This window comes from Drosophila biarmipes, chromosome X (genome assembly GCF_025231255.1).
Source record: "Drosophila biarmipes strain raj3 chromosome X, RU_DBia_V1.1, whole genome shotgun sequence".
In the NCBI taxonomy this organism is placed as follows: Eukaryota; Metazoa; Arthropoda; class Insecta; order Diptera; family Drosophilidae; genus Drosophila; species Drosophila biarmipes.
The window spans coordinates 9,479,650-9,506,212 of NC_066611.1; the positions used below are offsets into that span (position 1 = coordinate 9,479,650).

Genomic DNA, 26,563 nt, shown 5'->3' on the forward strand with positions numbered 1-26,563 from the left:
TGATTATGATTTTTTTTAGGGCTACAGAATTATTTCCATTTGTAATATAAAATAAATAATTAATAAAACAAAACAATTTACCTTTCTTCACAATGAATTATCAAATTTAAAAAATAAAAAAGGAGGATCACCTAAATTAGACTTTTCATTGTGAAGAAAATATGTAAGAAATTTTAATAACTATTGTAATAGTTCAAGCCACACGCTTAGGAGAGTAAAAATGCAAAATAATATTTAAATACTTAATTTGTAAAAATTTGAATATAAAAATAGTGAATATCCAAGAAACCTTTCAGAATGAAAACCTTAAACAATATTTCTGTTTTTGAAGAGAAGGCATTTAAAAATGTATTTTAATCAAAGCCGTTTTAACGAGAATTAGTAGCAATTTTTATTTTAATATTTTCACATTTTTGGAAAACCTTTAAAGCAATATTTTATTGTCAGTCATATCGAAGAGATTAATTTGATATAAATAAATTGGATTGGTAAAAAGAAAGCGAGTAAAGAAAGTTTAAATTCTGGCGCTTGGTGGCGCAGCAGCCAGCTTCTGCCTCGCACCGCATCGGCCCGTTTGCCTATCGCCAATCGATAACTGGCCAATAACAATAACAATAACAAAATCAGCTGCAGTTTGTGCCACTGCCACGCAAAAAGTATCCAAAAAACCAAGCAAAATTATCCCAAAATCGCCGCCCAGCCCATCGAAGAGCGACCGAATTGACCAGCAGAGCCACGCCCCCCGTCCGCCGCCGCCGCCCAGCAGAGAGCAGCGAAGATGTCGTGGCTGAACAGCAGTCTCAGCACGCTGAAGGGCCAGCTTACCAACCTGGCCCAGGAGGTTCTGGCCGAAACGGCCGGGCCCGGCGACCCGGAGTACGAAGGAGCCCATGGAGCAGGTGCAGGAGGAGTCGGTGGGCAGGATGAACAGACCAAGACGGCCCTGCAGCTGCTGGCGGAAACGCAGGAGCAAAAGGAGCAGCTGGACAGACGGTGCGAGGAGAAGGATCGCGAGGTAGGTGTGCATTCGCACTTTTGGGGTTTCTCCACTCATGGTTGCCATGCCTCCCCCCTCCAGATTGCCGCCCTGCGACGCGAGGTGGCCAGAAACAAGCAGGAGTCCAAGCAGGCAGCCATCACCGGCAGCACATCTTCGCCCGGGAAAACCCAATCGGTAAGTGACGATGGCAGCGCAAGGGACCTGCAGCTGGCAACCCGGCCACTTCCGGTGCCCACTCCGCACTCCCACTTCCAGGAAAGATTGCACTCCAGCGTGGAGGTGGAGTGTGTTTGCCCGGCTTTATCGCTCGCACAGGCAGCGATAAGCCCGGCTCGCTCTCGCTTTTGGCCACATATCCCTGAAATAATATTTAAACTGCGATAAGCTAGGAGTCGGCACTACCCTAGTTTTATCTGCGCCTCTAGTTTTTACCTGATGCCACATCGAGTGGCGCACACAGAGAGAAAACTTGATGCCATACGATCTGATATTGAGCACTTGAATGGTTTTTGATTGCCAGATTAGGCATTATTTCGTTTAAACACAAGGTTTTCAGGCTTAAACAAGGGATTTGTGAGTGGGAGTAGGAAAAAGGCTTTGCCAGAAATCACTAGTATAATAAAATAGGGAATTTGTGGGAAGACTTGGCATATATTTTGAATTTATTTTTACCAAGCTATATGCCAAGCTATATGTTGATCCAATTTTTAAATTAAAATATTTTTTTTTAAATTAAATGTGTTTTTGAGAACTCTGTTATCCAGTTATAAGAGTAATTCACTTTGATTTAACTTTTTCGATTGTTTCTACGCAAATATAATGTCAATGCAATGCTATTCGTATTTACCATCGTTAGATCTCTCAGTCCTTTTCTTCCCATCGGAATTATAGGAAGGAACACGTTTCTGGCAGAAAGCTTAAAAAATGATATATTATTTTGCTTAGAACCGGAAAAACTTGTCTAGCTATGCTGATCAATATATTTCATCGGGTCAATAATGTAGGGCATAAAAAGAGTATAAAAACAAACATTTTCAATCACTTCGATTTCAACTTCAAACGTCAAAATATTAATTATTAAGCTGAGCATGTGAAACATATAATTATTCTTTTTTTTTTGTTTTTGGTCCGGTAATTGTTAACTGCTTCTGTGAATATGAATAATATGAATAATATCTATTACATTTACTGGCGAGCATCTTTTTTTCCCGTGCTGCACATCCGCCGGTGAATGGAAAACGAAATTATGAAATTTCTATTTGATTTCACATTCGGCTGTATTTGCCTGGCTGTCATAAATCCCTGGTCTCCTTTTCGATCACCCCATGTGCCATGGGCCTGCATGCCTATTGGCCTTATCTGGGCGTGCAGCTAGCCCTATCGCTGCCCTCCATTCGACGGCTGCTTGTTTAATTTACCGAATTATTTCTGATTAGGCAAGTCGCTAAAACGCAACCCCAAGTGCCTGCGATTCCCGACGGAGCAACAGGGTTAAGGGGATGGTTATTATCTGGGGTTATGCGGGGGCTCAAGGGCTCCCTGGAGCACAACTGTACCTGAAAAAAGAACAGAACAGCTGTCCTCAAAAATATTCCTGATTGCTCCTAAGAACATGTACTCGTAGATCTGTTTTTATAACATATTTTGAAAAATTAACGATCGAGGGGAGTTCAGACTTAATATGCAGATGCCCTCTTAAAGTTCCTCCTCCTTTTAAGACCTTCTTAAGTTTCCATTTCTATGGTGAAAGTTAATTGTGTGAGTGGAAGTTCCCTGGAACTTGATTTTGAAAATAGCAGAATACGAGGTATCTGATAGTCGAGTGCCTCGGTACATTTCTTTTTCTAAATTCAGATTATAATATTTGATTTGGATTCCCGGTCTGTTAAATAAATTCTACGTAATTATAATTAGGTTTGAAGCAAAAAGTCCAATGGAAATACATATTAAGTTTACTAATTAGTTCTAAGGCAATCAAACCATATATTTTTATATCCATTTAAAACGAAGCTTCAATATATGGTTGATGCAATCCAATCCTGGAAATTGTTTCAGTTTAGGTTGGTAAACTCTTAGTTGGTAAATCCATCGATACTAATGTTGCGCATAAACATGTACCTGATTAGCTAATCGAAAATGTAAAAATTATTTCCTATCGAATGGGAACATAAATTACACGAGAAAATTGCATCATTTAATATTTAGTGATAAAGTATATACAAAGTGCTTATCGGGACGGGCGAAATCTAAACAGTCAGCGATTGGAGAAATCGATATGGAAAACTCTTATCTGATTCTTTTTATTATTCTTTTTACATTGGGATCTATTGTAGGGAATTTTACTTAGTTTACTTAGTTTTTACTTAGTTTTTCTTGAAAATTATTATTTGTTATATGTTTTTTCCAGCTTGTTGTTTTGTTATATATTTTCTATAAATCACCCTACTTAAATTGAATTCTTTTTATATGTTTCTTAAGTTATTTTAGTTATAGTGCTGTTTACTTGTTTTTTATCCAGTTTCCTCTCATTAATGTTGGTATATGATTTTCCTGATTTTTCCGTCTGGGCTATCTCGTTGGTTATCTATTGGATCGATAGTTGGGTCACCATATTGTTTTGCATAATTGCGCCAGGCGGCCGGCGATAAGTGTGCCCTCATCCCCATCCCCATTCCCAATCCCAAACCCATACCCCGCCCCCACTCCAGCTCCATTTCCAGTTCCATGGACATGGCAATCTGCTCCTGCCAACCATTATCATCCCCATTAGGCGGGCATTTGGGACATCTGCAGGGCACCATGTTCGGGTTATCTTATCCGGGCCAAGCTGGCCAGGATCGCAAGGGGTTGGTGGCTGGATCCGGGCGCCTATAAAAGCCCGGTTCACCTGCTGGCTGCCATTCATTCGGTTCCGTGTGATCGATCCACGTCGGGCCCTTCACAAGAAAGCCCGCATAAAGTGTTAATTTCTACTCAGTTTTTTTTCCTTCTCATTCGGTGTGCTCAGCTCTGGCCTAAAAATCGTTCAACTACAAGAAAAGAAGAGAAAAACGAAGTAAAAACGCGATTTGCATTTGAAAATCGTGTGAAATTTCCTAAAACGGAGGCCAATCGCATTTTGTAAATTTTCTTGTATTTTTTTTGCTTGTTCTTGCATTATTTTTTACTGCCGGAAGTATTTCGACGACTGCAGTTTTTTTTTGGTCGTGTGCTCTGGTGTGTACTTCTCGGTATTTATTTTGGGTGAGTTGAAATCCACGTAGCTTTTTCGACATTCTCATATGCAACAGGCAGGGAAATTAGTCTAATTGTCAAATTTAGAAACGCAATGATTTGGTGAGCAGCAGTTACGGTCAGGAATTAAAACCCAAAAAACCCTCGACACGAGGCAGCGAACACGCACCTGGCGTTGATAATGAGCTAAATAAAAGTGGGGAAATGGGGGAGATATTTTAACAAAGGTCCATTGTTGAAGAGACAGTTTAGGTAGACAAACATGCTAGTGAAAATATTTCTGTTTCTGGTTATTGGCCGAAAACAGGGCGAAGAAATTTATAGTCCAATAATTTATAATTTTAAAACTAGTTATACATTTTTGCATTTATTTATTTCATTCACTTTTATAGTTGCATTAATGTAGTGTTGCATTTTACAAAATAGTAACAATTTTTAACAAACTTATGTATTTTAAACTAAATTAAAACTCAAAAAAAGGTCATTGAGTTTATATATAAATTATATTTCAATTAAGCTAAATGGGTTGCTCATGATGTTTATTTTAAGGAAAGAGCCTGATAAAAACTAAATTTTACAAACTTTGTTTTTAATAAATAGCGTATATAATAATGAAGATAATGGCACCTATTGGTATGAACCATATTTCAGTCGTTTGAAAATGTACTTTTCTATATTTTCTAAATAGTTTGTTTGATTAGATAGATTAGATTAGATGTGAAGCAAATTAAAAACTTCCTGTAAAACATATAATTTTTAAACCAAAAATTCCCTGGTCAAAAGATGTAATGATCTATATTTCTTAAGGACATTAATCAATAGGGTTTGCAAAAGAAGCCATACAAAACACATTTTATTTGGAAAAGATATAGCCAACTAAGTTATGGACACATTTCTACCGGTTCGGCACACCAGATGGCGCCACTCCATGGCACCAAGCACCGGAAACACACCAGATTCGTCATATTGGGCGACTAAGTCCTACTTTGCTGCCGGCTTATCGCACACCCAGCCATGTAGATCTGTGTGATATATTATAATATTTTCGTGGACCGAAAGAGCAGCCCTGCCTATGCATAATCATAATTAACGTACATATCATAGAACTCTCCTGATGGCGTTCATCTTGCACAGATTTCATTAGAGCGGAAATGCTGATTGGTCGCTTGGTTGGCTCACTCGCTCGGGTCAGTGGGTGGGTGGGGGCTGGTCCGGTGGGTTGTTTGGCCGTTGGCAGGTGGTTACTCCATTTTTTTTTTTGGACACGTCAACCGTCAAGAGCCAGAGCGAAACCGAAACCGAATCGAGTTCCATTTGATAAACGCGGTTTGTTACGCTCGGCCAAACTGTGTCAAATGTGTCCCAGCTGCACTTGTTGCTACCTCACTTACCTGATCACCCTCAACCCTCGTAACTGCCCCACACCCCAGCCTGCCCTCCAATAATCGGGGGTCTGTGGGCGTTTTTTCCCCATTGGCTACGGATCGCGAGGTCCCCCAGCCCGATATGTCATCATTCTAACCGTTTTCGTTCCTATTTTTCACCCTTTCCTCCCAGGCCTGGCAAATTCGACATGGCATATATTGCATTGGGGGGCTAAAATCGACTAATTAGAGCTAGCTTCCTGATAGCTAATGAGCAAATTTCCTCAAGAAGCATACATTAAAAAAGTTATAAAGTCGCAAAGGTTGCTTATTGCCTTTCAATTGAATTAAATGAGTGTAACTTATTTTTAATGGCATAAATGCTTTAGATTACCTCGCTGTACCGCGCTAGTGATCCACATATTATTCAGAGCCCAACGAGTCACATTGGTGGAATATGGCATGATTTCGATGGGTGTTCGAACCAGAGATGACTCTTAACAATAATCGATTTTTATCGATTTTATCGATTATTTTTAGGAGTGTTTTTTCCTTTATGTTTGTTATTATTAAAGCAAGTTTTGGGAGATACCACATATATTAATGTCTTAATATAAAATATAAAATTCCCTTTTATTTATACTCATAATTTTCCTGCTTTTATGCAGGGTAACTCTTGGCCCACACTTATCTCCGTTCATACTTTTTTAATAATGTATTTAATAATCGCAGTAACTATTGTTTGGACCTGCAGTTATGGTCAGCGAAATCATTCAGCTATGATGATGACGATGATGATAATGCAATCATCAAATGGCTGCCGTCGTTGTTTTTGGGCTCATCTGGGCACGAATGCGAATGACAATTTTTCGAGGTAGTGGCTGGTATTTTAGTGCGGTTGTTGTCGTCGCCCGACCGCCCAGCCACCCACGGGCCACCCACCACCCCGCCCCCAGTTCCCAGCACTGACCCTCGGCCAATGAGATGTCAAACGTTGCATGTCGCTAAGTGCAGTTGCAGTTGCAGTTTAAGTTGCTGCTGCTGCTGTGCTTGCTGTTGCTGCTGCTGCTGCTGCTGCTGCTGCTGCTGCTGTCAGAGGAGACCTGCAATTATTTTATAACATTTGTTGTTGCTGATGACTGACATTGTTCGGCTGCCCGTGGGTTCCTATAAACAATCAACGAAGCGAGCGGCCAATTTTCACTAACTGCCACCAACAACTTCGAAAACTCTAGCAGCAGCAGCAGCGGTGAAACGTGGAAAACGGAAAATGAGCTAGAAAATTAGATGGCAGTTGGGGCAGCGCTGTTCGAAATGCTCTTTCAAGAACATTGATTTGAGATATTTAAAATCAAAAGTAGTTTAGGAGTAGGTACATCGCGAGAAGCATAATCAATTAGGCTCGTTTGATTTAAATTCTATTTTAATTTTGCTGGAAAAAATCCTAAAAACTATATTTTTCTAATATCATGCTCGAAATTTATAGATTTTTATATAATATTATATTTTTAAACAGAAAATTGTAACAAAAATTTGGTACATTTAGTGAAATATCAATTTAAACGTTTGATATTGATTTATATTTTGTATTATTTAAATGTCGTCAGTTTGCATTTCTTACTTATTTATTTTCCATGGCCTGGTATAAAACTAATATACCTTGAAAAAGAGTGTGATAATGCGAAATGAAAAGCGTCTGGCTGGCACTTTGGAACAATGCGGGGGAACAGTCCGGACCGAAAATCTTGGTCCAAATCAATTTGCTGCCTGTGAATGGGGACTTTGGCTTCAGCTTCCAACTCATTCTCAGTCACTTCCACTTCCACATCGAAATCCACATCCACATCCACTAACCACGTCCATTTCCGTTTCCATTTAGCTTCGCGTGCTTCTAACGAGCCGAGTCAGCTTTAGAGGCCTAAATGTCGCTGTCGACGGGGCGTAGAGCGCTGAGGGGGGCTGCTATTCATTTGCCAGAGTTGCCATGGCCACCAGTGAGTTGCTCAATTGGCGTCGCGTTTAACCTTCGCATGTAATTGCATGTGTTTGGAGCCACCTCCTGAGATTTCAGTCATCAGATGCACATGCAGAACTCTGGCTCAAAGAGCAAGGGCGCTCTTTAGGGGGGCCCTAGTATAGGATATGGCTTAGTGAGAAAGGAAACTGTGGCAGGGTTGCCATCATCATGTATGAGTTGAATAATTTGATTGACCGTAGTTTTAGTCTGTTCCTCAGCCTCTTTATAAATGAAGAGCTCATTTAAATCCTAAGCAAATCAGTTCGGTTCTGTTCAAATAAAAACTTTAATTTTATAATATTAGCACTAATAGGATTTTAGGCTAAAAGTATTTATGGATCTCATGATGCCAACCTCCGAGACCCCCAGACTTCCGTGCAACGCCTGTGTTGTGCAGCTCGGCTATCGGAATTGGCCAAAATGCATTTGTCACGCAAGTTGCTCGACAAGCCCCGTGTGCTGGCAGATTTGTGGCATTCTTTCGGCTGATTTATATCGAAGATTGACGGATTAGTTGGGGGCCTCCAATAGCTTTGTCTACGGACTGGGCTCTTTTTTCTTTGGCTCAATTCTCACAACCTTCCTCTTGGCCACGTTGGCAACGCCGGCTTGTGGCTCTAGGTCAGGTGTCTCCCGCCCACCCCCTTTTAGCAATTACGCAGCGCCACCCCTGCCCCAAAAACCCCTCGAAGCCCCCTCGACAAAATGCGGCTGACTGGCGAACAAATGCTAATAAGCATTAAATTATGAAAAGATTTTCGTTTGCAGGCCAGTCGGGCCGTAAATGACGAAATTTAAGCATCCATATATTTATGGCCCAGAGTTTTTGCACTGGAAAACTACTGCGGCCCAACAAAAGGGGAGGCGGGCGGTCGGAAAAGGGCGCGGGGGCTGCGTTTCGGCGATTTTTATTGGCAAGTCGCGCAGTTGCATAAACACCAGTCGGCGGCGACAGCAAATGGAAATATGTTCACCTGTACGCCAAGGCAGAAGCCCCAAGGCACAGAAACAAAAATTGTATACATTTCGGGCAACGAAACTAAAAACTTCCAGCTAAAAAACGACCCAAAAAGGGAAATGAACCAGCCTGGCAGTTCAGAAAAAACTAGAATGTCCAAATGTCATAAAATAGCTGAACGAACAGCGATTTCCCCGCCACTCTTGGCATTTTCCAATTAGCCATTTTCACTGCTGAAAATCCAGGAAAATATTGCAGAAAGTAACCCATTTCGAAAAGTCTTTCAATAACTATGTTAAGGTCAGGCTTAGAAAGCCGAATGTAACTCCAGGAAAATATGAAGTATTTTTAAAAATATTCAAAGAGTTTCCATAGCATTTTAAATGTCTTTTATTATTCTTAGCCTGAATTTTTAAATTTCCCTCCCGGCTATTTATTCAAGCATTATCAGTATTTCAACCACGATTGCATTAATTTTCCTAAAAAACGGTGTTTGTTTGCTCTAACTTAAATGGAAATGGGATTTGTTTGCGCACAAGAAAAGTTATTTTCCCCGTCTTCGTGTTTGCTTTTCTATTTAGGTATCGTTAAACGGATCTTGGTTGGCTCTAAACGAGAACGGCGGAAAACAGGTAAATGGGAAGTGAGGAAACCTCAGAGATAAGGGGGAAAGATTGCAACTGAAAAATATGGAACTTATCCTAAGGATCGTAATAAATGTTATTCATATAATATAATATAACAAAGACCCCATAAGTTCTGGTTATTAAGAAAAAAACACTTTGTAGTTAAGATAAATTATGAGATTACATATATTACATATCCTACAAGAATCGTAGCTTTACAATAAATAATGTAGCCAAAAGGTATATGAAAATATATAAAACTCAAGAAATATTTAACCAAATTCTAAGGGATAAACCTTTTAAAGTGAAATATAATATTAAAAAATAAAACATAAATTCTGGGTAGCAAGAAAAAAGAAATCTTGCAGTTAGGAAAAATTATAGAAACTTTGGGCAACCTTTTTTAGAAAGATGCAATGTAGAGATACATATATCTGAATATTGTAAGGAGTTACTTCGAAATGACGTTGATTTCCCTTAGATCTCTGTACTCGTTGCACTCGAAGTTCGTTCTTCCAGCCCGCGTGTATCTGTATCTTCAACTCCATCCGGGCCCATGTAGACATATTCGCGTCCATGCTCGAGGTGTGCATCTTTGCATCTTAAATGGAACGGTAACGAACAGCCTGTGCGACCGAATTGAAGCGCGTTATTTGAATTTGATTTCTTGTCAGAATTTTAACAGCAATGTGTTAAATGAATGCCAACACAAGAGCCGGCGGTTCGGGCTTCATCTTTCTATCTCCATCTCTATGTCCATTTCCATTTGCATGGCCTGCGTTGCCAGGTAACTGGTATCTATCCACCCGGAGCTACTCGCACCTAGCCGATCGCTCTCCAAGTGCTATGTAGAGCCCATTTACCTCCGTTCTCCGTTCTCCGTTCTTCGACTTCGACGTAGACTTCTCACATCGCATCGCCTCGCATCGTATCCCGACCGATCCGATCCGATCTGCTCCAGATCTAGTTGGAGCGGCGACGTCAGAGCCCCACGTTTCGTCATCGATCCGTCTTCGAATCGCATCCGTATCCGCATCCGCCAGGGGCCATCCGCATCTGGGTCTCCAGCTGTATCTTTCTCTAATTCTCCTTCGGTGACCGCTTTCTTTAACTTATGCACGTACCGCCTTTGTGTGCTGGTACCGTGTTTTCCACATATTGATCGAACGTGTGCAAATAAAATACAATTTAAATATTTATTATCTTTGCAGTTCGTTAGCATCTTGTATCTGCTCAAGGCAGCGGTGTAGTCGGTGCTAGTTTCGAGGGGGGACCTAACCTAGTTTCTGGACTGTTAATGTTTGAAGTTCAGGGGGGAATGAAAGGATTTCTAGCTTTCCAAACACATATACCAACATATTTGCATATTTTCAAATAAAATGCAAAATATATTGGATCACATTTCGTTAAAAACTTAACTTTTACAGAAAAAAATATTGTGGTATTTTTTAAAATACTGATCTTAAGCCTGTAAAAATAATGGTGCAGTATTTTTTAAACTATCTAGTAAAAAGATATGGAAAATACTGATCTTAAGCCAATGATAATAATATTCAGGTATTTTTTACCCCTTTAACTATAAGAAAAATATATAAAAAACACTAATCTTAGACCTATGAAAATTGACTATTTGAAGGACTCTTAAATCCCTTTTTGGGTACGCCCATGGCTTGGCTTAGTTTGTGTGGCCTCAATTCAGAGTGGGGTCTCTACCTCCCCCCCTCCATTTTTCTTCTCTAGTTTTTTCCCCTCCCTCAAAGGTGTTCTCTTGGACATATTGACATCCCCCCCCCAAAAAAAAAAGAGTACCTACTGAAAAACGACACAATTCGAAGATGAAACCGAAATGGGGAGGAGGAGGAATTTATTATACAATCGATTTGAACAATTGGCGCCACAGAGCCGGCGACTTCTGCGGTGGGGGCTCTGGGCCCAGTACGCAGGGGTACTTAACGCATGTTAACTCCACTGTTAACTTGCACGCGCGATTGATATGGATGTGGAACAAGGAAGCCAAGTGCGCCCAAGGGCCCCCACCTGGACGATTCGCTTTGCATTCGCAACAGAACGAAATGCATTTGGAAAGCGTTCTGTGTGCTTGTCGGAGCTGCTCTGTTGTTACAGTTGTTTTTCCCCGCTTCTGCTGATAAAAGAAAAGCCCCAAAACTAATTAACGCCTGCAACGTGTTTGCTGCCAGTATATAAAGGTGTACATATGTGCATATGCGCTGATAGGGCCCCCCAGCCAAAAAGGTGCGAGAGGGATGGCCGCCATGGGTTCTGGGCGAGTGTATGTGCGCCTGTACCTATATTCCTACCTCCATGGGTTGACTGTATTTTTATCTGCTAATTAAACACAGACGCTCGATTGCGCCAGCAACAGCAAAAACAATACCGAAAACACCAGCAATAACAGGCCGCTTAAAGCCAACGACGTGGCCATATGGAACACTCGCTCATGCCACTAGAATCCCATGTAGGTATGTCTGTGCACCAGTACATTTCTAATTGTGCTTGCTCAGCTAAAAGACCAAAATATGGGGTTTCGTTTTCCCTAATCGCCGAGGAAGAGCAACGAAACTCTACATGCTATCTACATGGCACGTAATATCTGTACGACAGCGTTTAAGGAGGAGGAGGGGTCCCAGCCTGCCCTCCCTTTCTAAGCCAAACCTTTTCCAAGCGCGTATGGGTGCGTGGATATCTTGGTTATTTGTTTTCTTTTAACAACTTGCTATCTCCTCGCTTTCGCAACAGGAAAAAAGTACAAAAATTAAGACCAATACAGTCCAACGTCTGCGCTGGAAAATATTGGGAAAGTTTTCTATATTTATAAAAAAAAAAATTTTTATAAAATGACCAAAAAACATGATTGTACCAAAGGTTTGGTAAAGTTACATTCATATTATTTTATTTTACATACTTAAAATGGCCAAAATATGAAAATATATTAAGTTACTGTATGCAATACATTTTTATGGAGTGCAGTTGTGAGTTCGATTCCACACGGTGAACTATATGTATTTTGATTTTATGTTTTTACAAGATCGGAATAGCTTCCATATTGTTACAAAAAAAACGAATTTATATTGAAGCTTAGCTGGTGGCAAATGGGCACTCATAGGAAAGGGCTAAGTTCAATTCCAGCCGGTGACAATTATTAAAAAAAAATTTCTTAAGATTTTTTCCAAGCGCGTATGGGTGCGTGGATATCTTGGTTATTTGTTTTCTTTTATCAACTTGCTATCTCCTCGCTCTCGCAACAGGAAAAAAGTACAAAAATTAAGACCAATACAGTCCAACGTCTGCGCTGGAAAATATTAGGAAAATTTTCTATATTTATAAAAAAAAAAATTTTTTTTTAAATGACCAAAAAACATGATTGTACCAAAGGTTTGGTAAAGTTACATTCATATTATTTTATTTTACATACTTAAAATGCCCAAAATATGAAAATATATTAAGTTACTGTATGCAATGCATGTTTATGGAGTGCAGTTGTGAGTTCGATTCCACACGGTGAACTATATGTATTTTGATTTTATGTTTTTACAAGATCGGAATAGCTTCAATATTGTTACAAAAAAACGAATTTATATTGAAGCTTAGCTGGTGGCAAATGGGCACTCATAGGAAAGGGCTAAGTTCAATTCCAGCCGGTGACAATTATTAAAAAAAAATTTTTTAAGATTTGCATCAAATTTGGTAGGAAGTGAGTTTTTCGAAATTGCACTTTTACAAGATCGTGCTAGAGTTGTTGGACTGTAGGTGAATTTGACGGGCGGTGCACTGTCCGCTGAGCGGCAGAGGGGCGGCAGAGGCGGTACCGACGGCTGAGGAGTTCGGAGATCAGAAAGCAGAGAGCTCGCAGCACTGAGCGCTGAGAACAAACAAAATGAGCAAAATAAGCAAATAAAGCCGTCTCCAGCGGTACAACAACAATAGCCACTGCGACAACGACAACTACACCGCCACACACACACACACACACACACACATTAACAATTCTTTAAACAACAAAAAGAAAAAACGAAAGAAAATAAATAAAAACAACAACAAACGTCGCTTAATTTCAAGTTAAATAGCCGACGAGCATTATTTGAGTTTTGAAATGGAGAGCAAGTCGAAGTTGCTGGCTACGTGTGCATATCGCGTATACCCACAGCCATGTACTCGTATACCCAAACCCAAACGCAAGCGCGGTGTCGAGTGAGGTTATGTGCGCCGCGGAGCAGCTCCCATGATAAATGTCTTTCCATTTTATCCATTAACCCCGTCGTCGGTGCTATCTCCCCACCTTATAAGGTCTTTATCTCTGATTTTATACCTTTCATGTGAATCAGAGTTGTGAATCACTCTGAAGATAGCGCAAAATCGGTAACCAAAAGTCCTGATTGTATTGTCCCCTATTATCCTCTAGAAAAGTTTCTAACCCATGGAGTGGTATTGCTTGATCGTACATGAATTAATATCTGTAAACTCATGGTTATCGGTAAAAAAAAAAAGTTATAAGAAATACTATATAAACTGTAGCATGGCCTGATAAGGAAGGCAATGTAATAACAGTTATGCTCTTGATATGTTGGCAATATCTTTTGGATGGGAGGGGACTTTTTTGAGACTCAAATGAGCTGTTTTATCATAGTTATTTTGTTGGTTAAGATATGATCTGGGGATTCTTCTCCCTCGCCCTCTTCTATTTACAGTTAAGAATCAGAATCTATGTTCTAAGACTTAAGTCTTCAACTCGAAGATTTGATGTTGATCCTTTTTCGCGCCATCTAACGTGTTCTGCCCTCTCCCTCTCTGCCTCTCGCTCCATCCGCGACTGCGCTTCGGGCCGGGCTTCGCGACTCTTCTTTCTTTTTTCGTAGGCTTCGGCTCTGGCTTCGTTTCAGCTTCGGCTGCAGTTGCGCCGCATGCGATCGCCGGCCGCTATTTCCCGCAGCGCATTGCACACAGCGATCACTCGTCGATCGGTCGCGCAGCGGATTGGACGTACCGGCGTTATCGCTCCGCTTCTACCGCGTCTGCGCCGTCGCCGGCGTTGCCACCCCGCGGAACCGCCCCGTACAAATTAGAAGAAAGCCAGTACAGAGAACACTAATTTCTAGAGTTTAACTTTTCGTTTATTCCGACTGCTGCCAACGCGTAATCAAGTGAAAAACAATACTCGAACCTGCATTTTTTTGTCCAACAAACCAATTTTTTTTTATTTGTTTTTACTTGTGAACAACAACGGGTACTACTGAGTAGACGGGGGAAAAGCGCAAAAAACGAGGGGCAGAATTTACTGCCTAGCTGCCAAATCGAAATTGAAAATCGCCGCGCTCAGCTGACGAGTAAAAACTGTAAGTTGTTGCTAAATGTAATTGTTGCCGTCAGTTAATAATGCCCATTAGCCGGGGGCCAAGGGGAAGGGTGCCAGGGCTCGGGTGCCAGGGGTCGCCGCAGCCGCGAGAGTGACTTGGCTTAAACCTGAGTTATTCCTCACTTTTTGCCTCATCTTTTTTTTTCGCGTTCAGGCCCGCCTTGACTTTCGACTTTTGTCGCATCTTGACATCTCCTCTTATTAACTATGTAATTTCCTCTTCGTTTTATTGCACTGCATACACTAAATTATTATTTTTACTATTACTCACTTGGCCAACTCGAATTGTTGAAGTGGTGCGAGCAAAAACGAATTCTGAGGTGTGAAAAGCAAAGTACCTGGTATTGGAGGGGGAATAATGTAGGGATACACCTTATTTCAAGTATTTCTGATGGGAAAAAAGTTATTTTCACCGATTCTTTTTATTGACAACCTTTTTTCTCCCAGTGGAGAACCAGTAAACCTCTGTTCTAGGTCGTGTCGTAAATTTTCGAATACTATGAACATGTTCTTCTTGAAACCACTTCAGATTGTGTCATCACGAGAAGAGCACTTTTTTTTACAACCTCCAGAGCGGAATGATATATATAGTAGAGCCGCCAGACAGCCGATTCGGCACCGAAATGGGGATCGGAATTCCTGAGATAAGGACTCGAAACTTTCCACGCGCAGCATATCAAGGTGGAGCACCACCCTAATTGAGTTAGTACTTATCGCCGGTGCTTCGGCCATCCAGTAATTCGTCACTTTCGATTGTATTCCTATCAGTCCGTGGGGATTTGGGCCGTAATTGTGCTATTACTGGCATTCCGAGTGTCTGTTGGGTATTTCATTACCAGGAAATTCCCAGGAAATGGTCTAAGCAATCTGGGTACACAGTCCCGTAGCCCCTCGTTCGAACCCCCTTCAGGGCGCTTCCATAGGCACGCCACGAAGAACTTAGCTCAGCATTGTTCCCAGTGACTGCCGGGAGCCTCGGAAATCTCCAAGTTGCTGACACCGCGTTCCCGGTACGGCCAGTGTTTGAATTTCGCTGCGGAGTGACGGGAACCGAACACCACGAATAAGTGGAGCACATTCTGATCTCGGATTGCAATTCCGATTCGTTACCAGATCCTTGAGAGGCTCGGGCGTTGGGTGAAGCACTCCCGGAATCGTGGCGTCTCGCATGGCACAGTATCGAGTGATTCAACGAGGGGCCTTGCCCCAGGCGAGAGGCACGCAACCCTTTGGCAGCGGGCATTCGGTTAATGTTTATTTATAAACAAATGCGAAATCCCGCCGTACGGAGAAACGGGGGATCTGCTGATATCTTTGTGGCAGGGCGGCGATAAGATTGCGGCCCGGGCTCTTGGAGACGACGTCAGCGGGCTGGGGTGGCATGACTAAAGCGAAAGCGATTCAAATTAATATTGATCGAGCCCTGCTCCGCGCACTTTTGTTTGTGCTTCCCGATAATTGCAACCTTTCCGCCCTTGCTATAGATACTATTTTCCCAGTCAACTCAAGTATTTCGTCAACAGTCAGGCCTCTGGAGCTTGAACCTTCTGCGGGGTCTTTATAGGGTTTTTGTAGTTCACTTTCCAGGAATTTGGTTGGTTGTTCTGCTTATCAAGACACCACTCAGCTGGTCCCCAGATTGACATAAGAACTTAGTACTTTTATTTTCTCAGTTTCAGCCGAAAAGGCTGTGCAGAGGCGTGAATTGGAAATATCTCGGTGACGTGAAATGCGATATTGTTCCACATAATTTCACGAAGAAATTAAGATTTGCGTTATCAAATTTCAGCTGTATTTTTTTTTCTTACGCAAGTGACACATTTTGTTTGTTTTTTTTTTTTTTTGGGGAAATAAACAATGTGCGAAACTATTTCTTGGCAACTTCCGGTTGCTAGGCACTCCGCCGCTCCCTCCCAGCCCCGTCAACCTGCTGCTTAACCCCTGTGCCAACATTACCATTTTATCTTATCGAGGTGGCATTTTCGGTGGGTTCGCTCTCCTTTATGGCGGCTCGGTTTGTCTATGCCCCGCCATATATCTTTCTATATGACCCGCCCATATAGCCGCACAGTGCACGTCCGCAGAGATTACGTACATCAGGTCCTATCGTATCGTATGTGGCACGACTCAAATTGATCGATTGCCCTGGAGACCGACGACGATCGGGGTCTCGAAACGGCCCCTAAGAGCGCCGAGCGCAGGGCGTGAATAATATTACCAATATTTGTTAACGAAACACAAGTGTTTTTCACACCCAAACTACAAGGCAGCCATGTTGCAAGTCGTTCTCCGGTCTCTGGTCTCCGGTCTTCGGTCGCCAGTCTACGGCTCACAGTCTTCGATCTTCGGGCCCCATTCTGCGTTCTCCGTTCTCCACTCTCCATTCACCGCAAGCTGTTAATGTTGATAACCCAGTTTGCACAAGTGTCTTTTCGGCTTTTCTGCCTGGCGATACCCTAACCGGGGCCAGAGGGTATAATTACAGACTCATGCACTGGGAGCGGGAAGGCGGAATGCCGAGCAAACAAGCGAAGCGCTGGGATCGGATCGGTTATATGTATATACATAGTGTCTGTAGGCATGTTACGAGATCCGAGTGTGGGAATGGTATTTGTGGCACTTTCCCCCAGGATTTCATTCGGCTTATCTTGGATCACTCAATTGTTTATCCTGATATGTTAGCTATAAGGTTTTGTGATCAGTTTCGGGATCAATATGTTTGTGATAGGGTTTTCTGATAAGTTTTGGGATAGGTTTTGAGATCAATATGTTTATTATAGTGTTTTCCGATATGCTTTTTTATCAATATGTTTGTTATAAAGTTTTCTGATTAGTTTTGAGATCAACACGTTTGTTATAGTGTTTTCTGATCAGTTTTGAGATCAATAAGTTTGTTAAAGGGTTATCCGATCAGTTTTGGGATCAGTATGTTTCTTATAGGGACTGCTGATAAGTTTTGTGATTGATCCATACTTTTGTTCGACAAAAATTCTTTGATCATGGCCTAAAAAAATAATACAGCTCTTGATCCTATTTAAAGGGAACTATATATGATGTTCAGTTTTTAGCTGGGGCTTTTTTTTATCTTACAATTAACATTACAAGTCTTATGCCATTAAAACTCGGTACATTTTTATCTTCCAAGCTTGTGCTTTACATATTGCAAGCCCTAATTAGACCATAAAATAGTTCCTAATGTGTGAAAAACACTTGATTTGTTAGTCATTTTTGCAAGGCAGTCATCTCGGCTCTTAAAAATATCATTTATTTCGCTTATCGTCAGCTAAATTTATTCAAATGCCTTGGAAAATGTGCCGATGTGATTCATCTTCTTAAATAGAGGGATGTGTGCACAGACACATGCATGTCGTTTGAACTAATTTTAATTAACTGGCTATTTTCTCAAATATTTATTTCGTGGCCCGTTTCACGTTGCCTTTTTGTTTTGCTCATTTTATTTAACCCATTTTTTACGGCTCCGGCCATTTTGTTGGCGCCCGCTAAGCGGTCTCGTCATGGGTTTTATGGGGATTTCGTTGCTGGGACCTTATCGCGAGGGTCGACGGCGTCGCAGTCGGCGGCGGCGGCGACAGAGGCAGCGGCGGCCATCTTTGCTCAACTCATCCATAAACTCATTAACGCGCGCATGTCTCACGCGCCGCATTTGCCGCCGGCACTTGCACCTGTCGTCCCCAACTGAACCTCCTCCTCCTCCTCCTCCGACTCCTCCCCCTCCTCCGCCACCCGCCATTAGCGTCTGTCAATTGACCTGGTTTACCAGTGGGCCAGGCGGAGGGGGGGGCTGGGAGGCGTCCGATGGGCGGCGGGTGGCCAAGTGGGCGACGCATGCGCAACAGATGCCAGAAGACTCGGATTGGCGGCTAGGATATAATGAGCTCCGAGCTGTGGGAGCGGCCCAGCCAATCCAAGCCCATGGGTTTTCAATGCAGTTCGGTTAATTTTTTATTTTCATTTACTTTATTATAAAATTTGCTTATTATTTAATTATTATATTTTTGAACGAGTTAAGACTTCTTCAGTTCCTGTAAGATCACTAATTTAAAAAATAATATTTTTAAGTAATCCCTAAATCACAAAAAAGAAAAACCAATTTTAATAGGATAGGACTTTTGAAGATTTTTAAAACATTTTTTTGGTATGTTCATGTTTTTAATTATATCTCGAGTTGCGCTTAACCTATGGTGGTGATTTAATTTGTATTTTACAAAGATAATGTCAGCCCTTAATTTTGACGAATAAATGAGTAGGTTACATTGAGAATATTTTGAGTTATAGCTCAGCAAACTTTTAAAATGTGAATTTTTCTTAACTTAGTAACTGTGAGGCGTCTGTTGACGTAAAGCGTCGAAAAAATACACCATGTATTACTTTAAAGTTACCGAATCCATGATAAAATAAGTTTGATTTAGTTTATCAAAGCTTGGCATTTTTAGGACGGTAACGTGTTGATATTAATCGATGAAGATGTATCGTCTCTAGTAACTGGTATTAACAAAAAATGAGCAAAAAACAATCTGCTTAAAGATAGAAATTAAAACACCTCGAATCCATAAGCCTAATTCTATCTTTCTTCGCCCTTTTCCCCTTTTTTCTCCCGCAACAGCAGAATGCAGATCAGAATGTGGAGGACAGCTGGTGCTGGGAGCCCGATGGAGGCGACGAGAAGGGGGCCACGGGATCCGGCGATTCGGCGAGGACCAAGGAGTCGGAACTCGTGGACATCGCCCTGGGTAACAGCGAGGTGGCCCGGCTAAACAATCGCATTGCGGAGCTGGAGCAGCTCAACACACAACTGAACGCCTCTCTGGAGGAGCTGGACTCGCAGCACGAGCTGGCCATGCAGGATGTGCTGCAGCACAAGACCCAGCTGGCGGGTCAGGTGGCGAATCTCAAGCAATTGCAAGCGGATCGTCTGGTCGAGCACGAGTTGGCCAGCGCCAGGCAGCAAAAGCGGCTGGACGAACTGCTTCAGTCGGCCGCGGTGGCCAAGGAGCAGCAGGAGCAACTGCAGCACAAGGTGGAGCTGCAGGAGGCGGAGCTGAAGCGCAGCGTCATGGAGCTGGCCGAGATGCAGGAGCTGCTGGACAAACGGGGCCAGGACAATGCCGAACTCATCGAACGCGTTCGCCTGGCGGAAACGGAGCGCGACAGGCTGCTCAAGGAGCTGGAGGAATCTCGGCTGGCCAAGGAGAAGAAGACCTCGGAGTCGTCATCGAACAGCTCTTCCACCGGCAAGCACAGCGAGGATGAGTTCATCGTAGTGCGCCAGGCGGATGCCACAGGTTCTGGCTCCGCCTCCGGCTCGGATCCCGATCCAGACCCCGAGGTCACGGCACCGCCCTCCAAGGAGAAGCTGCGCGATCGCCTCGTCTCGCTGGAATCCCAAATCTCTGAACTGACCCTGACCAACACACAGATGCAGGATGCTCAGCTGGAGAAGCAGCTGGGCATCAACTTGCTGGGCGAACAGCTGGCGGAACTGGAGAAGCGTCTGCGGCTCAGCGAGGCGGAGAAGGAGCAGCTCCAGTTGGATCTGCAGCTGCGTCTGCAGCAACTGACTGTGCAAAACCAGGAGCTGAAGCTGCATGCCGAGGCCGAGCAGGAGGGCCATGCCCAGGACCTCGAGGAGCAGCTGGGCGCCCTGCGCGAGGAGAACCAGCGTTTGCGTCAGGAGCTGGACGCCAGCATAGCGCAGGCCAAGTTCCGACAGGCCATTGCCGAGGAGAAGCAGGAGATCACGGACCTGGACGACACCGACGCGACGGAGTACGGCACCTACGAGCTGGACAAGCTGCGCGCCCTGCTGCAGGCCGAGATCGAGGACCGTCTGGGCAGCTCGCAGCCCCAGCAGAAACTAGAGCGAGCCTGGAACGCGCTGACCGAGCGCTGGCATCGCCTGGACATCGTGGAGCAGCGCCTGGTGGACGTGCAGAACCAACAGCTGGTCAGTGAGCACGAGAAGAAGACGCTCGAGGCGGACATCTCGCAGTACATCCTCCAGTGCGACGAGCTGATGAAGAACAACGAGCTGCTGCTCAACGAACTGGACAAATACAAGCGCAACAAGCTGGAAACCATCGAGGAGCACCACGAGGAGACAATTGTGCAGCTGGAGGCGCAGCTGGAAGATGCCAGGCACAAATTGGAGGCTTCTCTGTCCTGCCAACAGCAAATGGAAACCAAACTGGCGGCCAGCCCAGAAAAGGCTCCCCAGGAAAGCGAGCTGCTGGCCAGAATGGAGCAGAAGGTGCAGGAGCAGTTGCAGCTGCAGGAACAACTTGCCTCTGCCAAGAAAGAACTGGACGAGAAGACCAAACTGCTGGAGAGGAAGGAGGAGCAGCTGAATAAGCAACAGCAGCAAAGGCAGGAAGATCAGGAAAAGCTAGCAGAGCTGGCACAGCTGCGTGAGGCTTTCCGCCGCAGGGAGGAGGATCTGAAGAGTCTGGAGGAGCAACTAACCTCCATCAAACAGGAGCTGGAGGAGAAGAGCAGTCAGCTAAAGACCAGCCAAGAGCAGCACAAAATCCAGTTGGCCAAAATTCAAAATCAGCTGCAGGCCGACCAGGAGAGGCTGAGGGAGCAGCTCCAATTGCAGGACAAGTTGGAGCAGCAGAAGGAGCTGATGGAGGTGGATCAGAACCAGCAGCTGACCACCATCAAGAAGGAGCTGGCCGAGGCAACCAGTCAACTGTTTGAGTGCCAGGAGAAGCTCACCGCAAAGGAAGCGCTGCTGGCCGAGATTCAACAGCAATTGTTGGAAGCTAGCGAGGAAAAGTCACAGCTGCAAGAGCAACTCCTCAATAGGGAGCAGCAAACGGGTCTTAGCTCCCAGCAGGCCAGCCAATTTCAGGAGCTTCAGGCCCAGCTGCAGGCCAAGGAGCAGGAAATACAGAATAATCAAGCTGAGCTGGCAAAGCTGCAAGAGGCAGTCCAGACCCACGAAGAGCAGCTCCTGGCCAAGCAAGCGGAGCTGCAGGCCAAGGAAGTGCAACTCCAGGAGAAGGACTCACAACTGCAGAGCAACCAGGCAGCCGATCAAAGCCAGCAGCTCCAGCAGGCAATCGACGCCTTGGGCCAGGAGAAGAACGAGCTGATCAAGGCGCTGCAGCAAAAGCACCAGGAGAACACCCAGTACTACGCGGAGATCCAGCGCCTGCAGCCCTTCGAGCAGCAGCTCAAGGATCTGGCCAAGGAGCGCGAGAAGCTGCAGGACCAGATCGGCTTCCTCAAGGAGAAGTCCGACATACTCACCACGAATCTGCTGACGGAGCAGACCAACCAGCGGCTCCTGCAGCAACAGCAGGCGGAGGCCCAGGAGCAGCAGGCCAGTGTGCAGCGGGATCTGGAGAGATTGCGGGCGCATCTCCTAGAGGTCGAGGAGCTGCACACCCAGGAAACGGTGGAGCTGCAGCGCGACCTGGATGAGTCCCGATCCCGGCAAGCGGTCCTCGAGCAACAGGTGTCCAAGTCCAGCACGGCCTACACCTCAGCCAGGTAGGAGCGGGGTCACCTTGGATCGCGCCCGCCGCCATTAGTCACGGCGGCGATAAGCGATCGAAGCTGGCTAATTGCATTCGCCACATGTTCCCACACGACTCCAGCCACCCACACCCACCCACTGCATCCCTCCGGCGAAATTGGACCGTGCAAATTGCCGGCCATATTTCCGCATGCCTGGCGGCTTGTGTTATCGCCAGCTGGAGAATCAATTCGAGTCGCCAGGCTGCCGACCCTGGGTGCTCTTATATAAGAGTCCTTTCCTCATCCAGTGGGTGAAAGATTGGGATAAGAAAGAGCGAGTTTTGGGGTTAGAAAGTTTGAGCTTTAAAAGATTTCTTAATGAGTTAGGAAATTGATTAGGAGGTTAAAGATCAATTTTAGTAATTTTAAAATACCAGGAAAATATTAAACCAAGAATTTTAAAAATATGCATATTTGTTATTGAACTTGCTTTGTTATTAAAAGAGATTAAGAAGTACAGTGGAATTGAGCTTGGGAAAAGATTAGGATAAATTACAGATCTTAAAACAAACCATATTTATTTGTAATAACTCAAAGCCTATCGAAAACGAAAATCTTTTTTAGACAATTAAATGGGTGGATTTAAAATCAAAGGTTGTGTGTGAGCCAAGTTTAATGTTTATAAAAGTTAAGTCGTTAGTCTATAAACGCTGACTTTAATGAAAAGTAAACTGATTAATTAGGACATCACAATAAAAACTAGAAATAGATTTAAAAAGTCAGTTTTACAATATTTCGAGAATGTCAGTATATTAAAACAAAAAAAACCTATAAATATAAAACCTATAAGAAGAATAAGATAAACCATTTAATGTATTTTATTTATTTTTAATTTTATTATTTTATTTTTAATTACATTTTTTTCTGCTCTTTCAACTTCAGCATTCGAGCCAACCAGCAGGCGGAGACGCTGCAGGCGCAGCACGCCCTGCTCCAGCAGCAGCGGGATGAGCTGTTGGCCAAACTGGGCCAGTACGAGGATCGCGAGCTGAAGCAGCAGGCGGCGCTGACCAATCTCCAGTGTGCCCTGGAGCAGTTCCAAAATGGTAACTATCTCTCCCTCACCCAAAGGGCGATGAGTACTAACTGAAGATCTCCCACCTTGTCAGACAAAGACCACGACATCGAGATGGCCACGCAGCGCATCCGTCGCGAGATGCAGACCCAGCTGGACCGACAGGGTCAGCTGCAGCAGGAGATGGGTGCACTGCAGCAGCAGCTGGCGGAGGCCAACCAGGGATTGAGGGCTGCCGCCCGGCTCTCCGATCAGCTGGAGGCCGGCCAGCAGACGATCGCCGTTCTGCGGGATGAAGGTGAGTGGTGTTGAGGGTTGGGGGAGGATGAACCACCATTGGGTGGTCAGAGTGGTATGAGGGGCTCCCCCGAGGAGCTCCCAGTGTGTGTTTATCCTCCAGATCTTGTTGACTAACCCAAAACCTGTTGAAGCACCCGGCATGTTCTTAACCCATGGTGTTGCACCTTCAAAATTTAATGAAAAAACCAAATGTAAACTCCCACTAAAATCATGCATTACAAAAAAGGAAGTTTCTAGATGATAACTATTTTTTTTGAGAGTAAAAGAAAGTATGTACACAGAGGGAAAGTTAGAGCTTAAGAGAGAGAGAAAAGTGCCACCTCACACGATTCTCAAAGGTAAATATCAGCTGGTAATTCTGGGAGCTAAGCCTAAATATGAAACACTCGGAATTTCAGTTGGTATCGACTTTTTTGAATTGCATTTTATCACCAAAGCGCAACACCCGAAACTAAACACCACAAAAAAGGGGAAAAATTCAACAAACATTTAAAAAATCACAAGAAAACCCAGAGAAAATACTCGTTAGATCGCACCTACGGCACGTGGCAAATAAAAACTGTATTGGCTGTTAACTGCTCACCTCACAACAGGTAAACGACTAATTTGTCCGCTTGTGTGTCCGTCGAGAGCAGCTGAACAACCCCCCGACACCCCGAAAAGTAGTAATTTTTAATAACCCATTAATGTTGCACGGCACAAGAAAATTCCTAGGCAAACCACCCAACCACAAACGAAAAAGCCACCAGTGGGCACCTTCGATGTTGTCGACTAATTGGAAAATATTTAATGTATCCCCATGTTGAGTAGTAGTAACATTAGCTCTTTGTACCGTCTCAATGTTGTGCGAAGCCCATAGACAATTAGAAAAGTGTAAGAAAAACACAAAGTAATAAGTATGCTTGCCATAAACTTGCCATTCAAATGCATTTTGTATTCTTCTGCACTTCTATTTTTGAAAACCACACAAAGTAGATTACCCAGAGCTTTAACCCCCCGTTGCCCTGCCCATGTTGTATTCTACTTAATCACGTATCTGTTGTTGCTTAACTATTATTGTATCTTTTGCCTGTATTGTTGTATTTGATTTGATGTTACCTTGGTTGTTACTCGATTTGACTATGATTTTGTACAAGCCAAGACCATGAGTGTTTGAACACAAGACACCCAGACACGGGGCGCTCTATAAACCGTATAAACCGTAAACCGTACCCTCCGTTATCCGTAATTCGTAACCCGTAATCCGTAATCCGTACCAAACAAAGAACAAAAAAAAAAAGAAAAACTCTGCAGCATTGAATAATCTCAATTTGTAAATGTGAGCGATTTGAGCCTTTGACGCACTCACTTTGCAATTGGAGATTGCTCGAGACTGCGGCCTATGCCACATTATTATGTACACACCTTATACATATATATATATAGCCTATATACCTGCCTATACCTACTCTGCATGTCCGCATTATGCATATGAACCCCTGTACGTATCTATCCCCCAACTGCCTCTGAGTATCGTATGGATATGCTGTCTGAACTGTTTCCGTTGTCGTACTCTCGTTGCCCCATCCTTGTTTCTTCCTCTGTCCCTTGAGTTTGTTATTTTGACTTTTGATTTGTGCATTTGCATTCGACTTTGGGAGATGTCCCCCAGCCTGCCACAGCCACAGCCACAGTCACAGTCCCAGCCAGCTGAAAGCAGTCCGTTCCAGTGCAGTCCAGCCGCCGGCGCAGAGGGTCCAACGAGTAGGGATCCCAGCAGCAGCACCACCTGAGGACGACAGCCCCAGGAGCAGCGTCTGTACGGTTGAGTATTACATCAGGTACTGGTGTGCCTTAAATCCAACAACCAGTACTTATGTCATACTACGCCGTGCACCGATCGCACTAACCGCATGCCCCAAACCACGCGCGCGCCTCTCTCCCACGGATGTGCCCTCCACGATCCACGATCCATGATCCATGATCCATGCTCCCTGCTCCCCCACCACAACTCACACAGCAAATGTGCCTGCGCCTGATCCCCATACTAATCCCTGCTCCTTTCTTTCTGTCGCCCAGTGGAGAGCCTGAAGGAGGCCAACGGCCAGCTGGAGCAGCGGCTGAGCAGCAGCGAGAGCAGCCAGACGGACAAGATCGACAAGAGCCTGATCAAGAGCCTGCTCATCGGCTATGTGGTCAGCGGACACGCCGGCGACAAGCAGCAGGTGCTGCGCATGATCTCCTCCGTGCTGGACTTCAGTGCCCAGGAGGCGGACAAGGTGGGCCTGAACAAGCAGCAGAGCAGCTGGCTGGGCTCCATCCTGGGCGGTGGCTCCGCCCCAGCGGCGGCTGCAGGTGAGCTACTAGAATTGTAAACCCTTCCAACCCATATTAATGAGTATCTCCGCCCGCAGGCTCCTCGCGTGGCACTGACCTGGTGCAGGCCTTTGTCCAGTTCCTGGAGCAGGAGTCGCAGCCGCTGGCGCAACTGCAGTCGCGACCCTCGCTGCTGAGCATGTCTGGTCAAATGGATGGTTCCACGACCTCCTCCGCCGCCGCCGCCGCCGCCACCACTCTTCCCCTGCCGACGAATACACCCACTGGGGCGCCACTAGCAAGCCAGCAGGATGCGGCGGCTCCGGGCACACCGCCGGTGGGTGGTTCACCACAGTCCCTGGCCATGGCCTCCAACGAATTCGCACCCTCGCGCAACTCCAGCTCGATATTGAAGGACATCCTCAGCGACTCCTGATTGTTGTAGAAATGTCACTTTTCGTTTGTCGTCGCCTGTTTTTTTTATTGAGTAATTTTAACGTATTTTTATGAAGTTCGTAAACGTGCAATCGGCGCCTGTATTCCCGAACGTATGTCCCAAAACGTATATCTCGCTATTATATACCTATATATATATATATAAAAACCCCAATGGATTCCCCGTCTGTACAATGTCTGTGTGTGTAGCCACTTGTAAATATGTAATATGCAATTTGAACATGTCACCAGGAGAGGCTCCGCCTGCCTGTGGCACGCCTTTACAGCGGCCTTGCTAAAGACTAGCCGCCAAATAATAAACAATTAACTAATGAAACACTATATTATGTTTTTTATATCACAACCAGGGGGGAACAAGTGCCACACCCAACCAAAAATAAAACAA

General features: G+C 44.3%; 1 protein-coding gene and 1 long non-coding RNA gene across 4 annotated transcripts; one reads left to right on the forward strand and one right to left on the reverse strand.

Annotated features, from left to right (window-relative positions):
- The first annotated feature begins 598 nt into the window (after positions 1 to 598).
- LOC108023965 (trichohyalin) lies at positions 599 to 26,499 on the forward strand. 3 transcript variants are annotated; one of them, XM_017093686.3, is made up of 7 exons: positions 599 to 1,015; positions 1,079 to 1,174; positions 19,195 to 22,085; positions 22,995 to 23,158; positions 23,222 to 23,425; positions 25,486 to 25,761; positions 25,821 to 26,499. In XM_017093686.3, exons 1-7 carry the CDS (start codon positions 779 to 781, stop codon positions 26,156 to 26,158), a joined length of 4,206 nt encoding a protein of 1,401 aa, XP_016949175.1. In that variant the 5' UTR covers positions 599 to 778; the 3' UTR covers positions 26,159 to 26,499. The 3 variants fall into 3 exon arrangements, with proteins under 3 accessions (XP_016949175.1, XP_016949176.1, XP_050746467.1); XM_017093687.3 differs by having other exon boundaries at positions 19,198 to 22,085; XM_050890510.1 differs by lacking the exons at positions 599 to 1,015; positions 1,079 to 1,174 and adding an exon at positions 14,150 to 14,550.
- On the reverse strand, positions 5,201 to 5,629 carry LOC108023966 (uncharacterized). The gene is made up of 2 exons (XR_001768126.3): positions 5,330 to 5,629; positions 5,201 to 5,256 (listed from the first exon to the last, which is right to left on the reverse strand). It is a non-coding gene; the product is annotated as an uncharacterized LOC108023966 (long non-coding RNA).
- Positions 26,500 to 26,563: the final 64 nt, after the last annotated feature.